General features: G+C 37.2%; 1 protein-coding gene across 1 annotated transcript; it reads right to left on the bottom strand.

Moving 5' to 3' along the window:
* Positions 1-343: 343 nt before the first annotated feature.
* LOC110792328 (calcium-binding protein PBP1-like) lies at positions 344-982 on the bottom strand. The gene has a single exon (XM_021997142.2). The coding sequence runs from the start codon at positions 811-813 to the stop codon at positions 463-465; it is 351 nt and encodes a 116-aa protein (XP_021852834.1). The 5' UTR covers positions 814-982; the 3' UTR covers positions 344-462.
* Positions 983-7,761: the final 6,779 nt, after the last annotated feature.

Below are 7,761 nucleotides of genomic sequence, written 5' to 3'. Positions count from 1 at the left end.
TGATAGGACTTCAAACTCAAAATTATATATAATAATAAAATAAAAAACTCTACATGATAGGACTTTAAACTCAAAATTATAAACAAACTGATGGATCGAAACCCAGTTAACCTCATATCATAGCCCAAATGTTCATTTCAAAACTCTTTAAATTAACTTCGGAAAATTTGATTGATCTTTTCGAAACCCATTAAAACCTAATGAAAATCTGATGGATGTAGCTAATTCCTAGTGATTCACATACATTATATTTTTTTTGTTTGTAATTATTTCTTCGTTAACTTTCTTGCATCCGATCGATAAAACAGTAACAAATAAAAGCTGAACAGCCAAAAACGACGAGTATAATGTAACTTGTAAGTATTAATCACATAATCAACCAACCATGAAAGTGGCCAAAGAATCATCAATTACATCATGCCTCAAAATAGGAAGCACATACTCAAAATTCCCTTAAAAAAATCAGAAACAGGATTGAAGTTCTTGATGAAGCAAAAATTCAGCTTCCTCCATCAACTCAGGACTCAATCTAAACATCAAAACACAAAACTCCATCTCACTAAGAACTCCATCGCCATCGCAGTCGCCTTCTCTTAACATACTTCGTAAATCATCATCCGTCATATCCTGCAACCCAAGAATTGCTGCATTCTTCTTTAAACTATCAAATGTAATAACCCCTTTATCACCGTCCATTAGTAAGCGAAACCCTTTGCATAATTCTCCGATTAAGCCGTCTCCGCCGAGCTTCTCCGCCATTATTGGAAGTTGATCTTGGAATATCTGTTGCTGCTGGTTTTTAGAGGACGCCATTTTCAACGCAACACAGGATTCTTGAGATCTTTTTGTTTAGAGAAATTATTGTTGGAGTTTAGATTGTTGGAATTGAGATTGTTTGGAGATAGAAAGAGGGATAAATAATGGGGCGGGGGAGAAGGGAGGAAAAGAGGAGGGGAGTTGCGGAGAAAGAGACAGAGGCGTGTACCGTGTACTACTCTGTATTTGTTTAACAGGTCGGCCAAGTTTCTGTAACTGCCACTGGCTTTCGAGGAAGGAAATTCAGGGTTATTTTTGTCATTTACTAAGAAACTTTACAAAATAAAAACGTTAAGGAATTTTATAAAGGAAACTTCACAAGTTCACATAGATTTGACGATTTACAAATTTGTTCTTACGGAGTATTTAAGTTTTGAATTACTCCGTATATTGGACGGAACCACGGAGGGAGATTGATATTTCATTATCCGATATTTTGAGATAGTTTCCTTTTTCATTTTTGTTCCGGTGTTGAAGCGGATGGAACAATGGGCTTCGAATGAAGGCCCTGTTGAGTGTGTTGAAGATCTTGTTAGTTTGAATGATTGTTGTCCGAATTTACCTACACAAAGACAATGTCACTAGCCTCGGGGGTGTTTCCGAAGAAAGCCCTTTCGATGCCTAAGTAAGAACAATGCTTGGATTCTAGAGAGAGAAGTTCTCTAGAGAGTAGTCTTAAGGCAATAAATTGGACGTACCTTGAGGTTTGAGCCTTGGCGGCCTATTTATAGTGTTTGCATAATAAATGCCCATAGGTCATTTATTGATATTGGGCCTTGGGCCTTGGTTGATGGCTGAATAGCCTTAGTGGTGGTGGCAGGTTCGATGTTTTTGAATTGAGCCATTGTGCTTTGGACTTAGTGGCCCAATTGATATTCAATTGGGAGCCCAAACAACATGCCCCCCAGACCCAGTCCATTTGGAATTAAATGGGTGGGTTTCCAGCTGTAAGAAGTCCAAAGGTTCCCTCTCTTTTTTCGAAAAGAGAGTGGTTTGAATTCGCGAACGGATGACAAGTGTTAAGGGGCGGAAGTTGGGCGATTTTCAGAACGTGGCCTATAAATACCGCACTTCTTTCCTCATTTCGAACTTTATTCGCTCAAACGTTCTCCATACTTCTTAAGAATTCCGGTGATTCCATTTGGTGTTTTCTTCAGATCTTTGCATATTTGCTGCGAATCTGCCTCGGGACCTGACTTCATTTGTTTCATCGGCATTTTCCGCTTCCGGAGAGGTAATTTGCTTTTTGTTTTCACTTCTTTTTACTTCTACTCTTTTCTGTGTATCCTCGGCGCTTCCCAACTTTGCCATGGCTGGGGGAAGGTGGAAGAAGAAATCCGGTGTGGTGTCCTCCTCTAGTGGTGAGGAGGAAAATAAGGTTGCTTTCGAAGGGCCTAGATCAACGTCTCTCGAGGTTAATGCTGAAGGGGGCTCGGGAAATGAAAACCGTGCTGAATCGAGCCGAGGGGTGAAGGAAATAATGCCCTTGGTCCAAGTATGCATTCAATGTTAAGTCTAATAAATGCGGTTCAGTATTAATTAACAAGTTAATAATTCAGTGAGATCAAGTGAGCTGAATGCCTAGCTAGAGGCCGCTTCAGTTCAAGTGGAATTAATGATATTAATCCACAACTTACTCTTGACTGAACCCGTAGGGTCACACAAATAGTACGTAAACGGATCAAGTATTTAATGGCATTAAATACTCCATCTATGGATATTCGGAATCGACGGATCTTGGTTTCAGTGGGAGCTGAGATCGTCACAGGCAAGAAATGAATACTCCGGAAACGATGATATTGCCGGAAACGGAAATATGGATCGTATCGGAAATATAAATATTATCCAAGTTGTAGATGTTGCCGGAAACGGAAACATGGTACGTATCGGAAAATATTATCGGAAATGGAAATATTGCCGGAATCGGAAATATCGCCGGAAACAGAAATATTGTCAGAATCGGAAATATTATCGGAATTGGAAAATAGTTCCGGAAACGGAAATATTAAATATTTGTTCGAAACGGAAATTAATTCCGGAATCGGAAATATTAAATATTGTTCGTATTGGAAATGAATTCCGGAATCGAGAATTTAATCGGAAGCGTATCGTACGAATTAGCATCGGATGAGGCCTGCCAGACGAAGGCCCAGCACGAAGCCGGGCCATCGCCCAGCAAGCCAAGCGCAACAACCACACGCCAAGCATACGACCAGGCCCAGCGCAAAAGCCAGGCCCAGCCGAAGCTTGGGCGCGCGCGCGGACAAGGCTGCGACAGTGGGCTTTGCGCTGTGCGCTCGGCGTGGGCCGCAAGGCCTGCGTGCGGGTGTGCGGTGCTTGTGCGCCACTCGTGTGTGCTACTCGAATCCTAAGGCTACCGGGATTCGTAATATGATTAAATCTAATCATAATAGATAAAGTTTGTTTTATTAGAGTCCTAGTAGGATTATAATTAAATAGATTTGTATTCTAATAGGATTATAATTCCTTTCCATAAACTCTATAAATAAGTGCCTAGGGTCACATATTTACGACGAGTTTTTAAGTATTCAAAGTGAGTTTTTGAGAGAAAAATTCAGTCACACATTTGCCTATAAAGTGCCGAAAATAATAGTACCTTAAGGGCGATTCTAGTTGGTCAATCTTAAGGCGGATCCGGACGTGCTGTGGACTATCTACGGAGGGACGACACTTGGAGTCCTAAAGACTTGTTCTTGTTCGGTTCGGGCGCAGCTAGGGAAGGCACGCAACAAAGAGTATGCATCTAAACTATGCTAAATGATTATGTGTAAATAATATGTATTCCTGGCTTAATGGTTTTTCCGCATGATTTATGAATTGTCATATGTATCATAACCTAACAGTGGTATCAGAGCCTCTTATTATTTTCATAATCTAAATTGCATGAACATGGTTAAATATTACAAATTTGCAAGAATTAAAAGGAGTGATTAATTTTCGTAATTGTTAATTAATTGCAAATTGCGTTTATTTAATTATACGTACGCAGTTTTTCGGCAGTTTCTTCGTTACTCATCCAAATCGAGTGATTTTTGTGTCAATTCCGCATGTAAAAGGCATTCTAAAATTTTGACAAAAATAATATTTTTCTGCCGAACCCAGAATTCTCAAATTCGAAGCCTAACTATGACTTTTCGGAGGTTTTAGTTTTTCGAATGCAAAATTTCGTAAATTTAAGATGTTAAATTAAATATATGCGATTCTTGTTGATAAATCTTGAATTTTTGATTGACCTACTGTATAGGTTTAACAAGTTTGAATGCCTAGCCTTGTTAATTATGCAATCTAATTTGTAATTATGATTAATTTGTTGAAAATTAGAATAATTTAGAATTAATTTGATTTTCATAATTAATTATAATTTAATTAGATACCTATGATTAAAAACCACCATAAAAATTGTAAATTTATGTTAAATTTTAAATTTTTATGACCTAGACTTGAATCCATGTTAATCGGAAATCAATTGAATAATAAATTTTCGATTTTTCGCCCTAAAATTATGAAATTAATATTATTTATTAATTTGTCATTAATTTTAAATATAAATTTTTTAAATTTTATGCGATTCGCTCATATAACTTGCACGCACAAAGCAATGGACGCTACGTGTTACCCTTAAGGGGTGTTGTATATGGCGGGCATGTGACGACGAGCAAGGGAGCTCGTCGCCCATGCGGCACGAATGCAATGAGCAAGGCCATGGTGCACGAGCACAAGGCAGCAGCCCTGCCTTGTGTCGTGGGCTGTGAGCAATGGAGGAATGGGCAAGGGCGAAACAAGGCACGGCAGTCGCGTGTGGGCAGCAAGCGAGCTGCGCCACAGCGCGCACTGCCTCGCGCGCAGCGAGCGCAAGCTTGCGTGCCACGAGTGCTACGCCCAGCGTCGATGCCTCGCGCAGCGTCGATGCCTCGCGCAGCGAGCGATGGCTCGCAGGATCGAGCGCGCGCAGCGAGCGCTGGCCCGCATAAAGCGAGCGCTGGCGAGCGAACGCATCGAGCGATGGCTCGCGTGCATCGAGCGCTGGCGCGCGCGCAGCGAGCACCAGCTCGCGTGGAGCCTTGCGAAGGAGAGCAGCAGCAGCGATGCGACGCAGCGCATGGGCTGCGCGCACATGGCCAGCGATGGCTGTGTGCGTGTGGCACATGGGCGTACGTTGCGTGGGGTTGTTGCGTTACGATTAGATCGTTTTGAAATTTTAATTTGAAATTTTCAGTTTTCGTAATTTTAATTAATTTTAAAATTAATAATTTAAATTATTTTCTTGGATTTTAATTTTGAATATTGTAATTATAATAAATTTTATTTATTCTAATTATTTTACTAAAATTAAAATCATGAATTAATTTAAATACGACTGAAATTAAATTAAACTTTTTGGATTCAATTATAAATTTATATGAGCTTTAAATTTTAATTAAATTTGTATGTTTCCGGTTAGATTAGGAATACATTTTTATGTTTATAATTAGTAAAGCATATGAATTTATTGGTTTAAGTGGGAGCCCTTTTAGTCATAAACTCTTGATTAGGTATACAAATCCTTAAGGTTAAAACAACTTGATTAGAATTAATAAGGACTGAATAATTGGTAGATTATTGGTGCCCTTGATTAATTGCTGCAAATTTTTACGTGATGCATAATGTGTTTTACTAACCAGCTATGTGGGCCATTCATGATAATGAATGGGTGAATGGTATATATTGTATATGTACTGTTTTGCAGGTTATGAAGTGACTAGTATGGCCCAAATAGGATAGAAAATATGGTCTGCGTACCATTAATTTGAATGTAATTGGTCTAAAGTACCAAAGTTGTTTTTCAATTCAAATATGGTCTGCGTACCATCAAATAGTTGTAATTAGTTTTAATTATAGCTTATCCTATTTGAAGAAAATGGTGCCTCCCACGGAGATTTTCAAGACGGACTTTGAAGTTAAAACTTCAAGATGAAGTCGGGCCATACTAGATCACATTTATCTTATGCATGTTTTAAGTTATTTATTGCTTTTAAATATGTCTTAAAATGCATGAGATCAAAAGCTTGATTATGTTGCATGATTAAGGATTTTAGTTCACTTAAAATCTAACCAACATAGTAAGAGCCTTAAGTTCCAAAACTTAAAAATTGAGTTAAAAGGTGCCATGCCAAAATATACACTTGCTTGGATATCCTTTACATCAATCTAGTAATAGTTTTCGCTCAGCGAGGTGTTACTTATTGGTCCTAAAGGGGCAAGGTACACAAATAATTGTGAGTACATGTTAGTTTTGGTGAAACTCAACGATATAAGTAAGGAGTCCTTTTATGTCGTGGCAAAATCGATAGGTTTACCTAATAAGTTCTTAGACGTACCTATCAACCAAGAATAGTTTCTAGACTATTAGCAAAAGGCTTTTGCTTACCTAAAATGTTTTAGAATTGAGTCGACAAACTGTGCTTAATTCTTCAATGGTTTTAGGGTCTTGGAATCATTTTATTCACACCTGCCGGAACACATAATTCGAATAAAATGCTAATGACTTGTTTAAATTGCATGATTGCTTTCATTTTCAAGTTATTATTCATGATAAATGTTTAGACTTTGCATGCTTCAATGAATGTTTTAATTATTGTTTATAATTAAATATCTTGCACTGCAATAAATCCTTTTAGAAAGGTAACAGTAAATTTCCTCGATTGGTAGTGAATACAAGAACGATTCACGGAAATGAGAGAAAATGAGCAATTTAAAATGTACGTTTCTTTTAGAGACTTTTATGGTTGTTTTCGAACATCAAAATCGAATGGCGAACCAATTGGTACTTGTGAATTCAAAATACAATGTAGTTTTGAGATCATAAAGCATTGAGTTTAAACGCTCAGCCTTACCAATGGTTAACAACCTAATATCTTTGTCCATTTATTTCTCGAATGAGTCTAGTCCCTAGACATTCGAATAGATTGATGCTTAGAGAACTTTAGAAGCTTCTGGTAAGATCATCTAGTTGAAGCAGAATATTCAACATAAATAAAATGATAAGAACTCTGTTGGAATGACATCGGACATGTCTAACAAAGTATAAAAGTCAACACTATAGAATTCAATTCTTAAGACTATAAGAAAGGGTACAAGAAATAGGAAAACAAGGAACAAATGAAAGGAATTTACGATTCCGTTTCTACCTATAAGTTTATGTTTAAAGAGAAGTGACCTAGCAATCAAACTTCCTTGGTATAATATACCGCTTGAGGTTCTTACTTCGGTAATAACTCAAACAATGGAAGCTAGGCTACACTAATGACCTACAAGTGGGAAATGAAGCATGGCAATTCTACATTAGTTGTAGGGTCATCTGGTTTGTTTTAAGTCCTTTCAAGGCTGGAACTTAATGGCTATTTTGTTCCATAATCAACATACCTAAATTTCTGTTTTCAAACACAGAAAGACTCACATTCAAGAAAAACAAAAACAATGTTTGTTTGTTTATTTGAATGAAATGGTCAATTACAGGTTGAGTCAATATGCTTTATTAAAACAAACAACTCTTTAAAGAATTTTACTAGGTTCAAATCAACCCCTTGATTTGAGTTCCACTAATCTTTGGCATTGTTGCTTAGACCATATCAATAAGTTAACATTCAAAAGCTCTATTTTGATGGAATTTTGAAAGTTCATTGATTTGTAAATCAATTTAAGACAACTAGTCTTACTTGTTGAAAGTAACAAAAGATATGAACTATTGTTAGAACGCCTAGACAATAGAGTTCAAAGCTAAAGAAAGATTTTATGACTTTATTATTTCACATGGATTTGAGTGAATATAGGTTTATTTACTCAAATGTGATATAAGTTGAATCTGTTTGGCTAGTTCAAAGATTCAGAAGTATAAAATCCACTTGGCAAGAAATCATAAAGATCTAGGTTAGATCATGTTGATGA

This window comes from Spinacia oleracea, chromosome 4, assembly GCF_020520425.1.
Source record: "Spinacia oleracea cultivar Varoflay chromosome 4, BTI_SOV_V1, whole genome shotgun sequence".
Lineage (NCBI taxonomy): Eukaryota > Viridiplantae > Streptophyta > Magnoliopsida > Caryophyllales > Amaranthaceae > Spinacia > Spinacia oleracea.
This window is presented reverse-complemented; position numbering and strand designations above follow the sequence as displayed.

Coding starts and splice junctions, on each gene's coding strand:
- LOC110792328 (XM_021997142.2), bottom strand. CDS start 813: ATGGCGTCCTCTAAAAACCAGCAGCAACAGATATTCCAAGATCAACTT.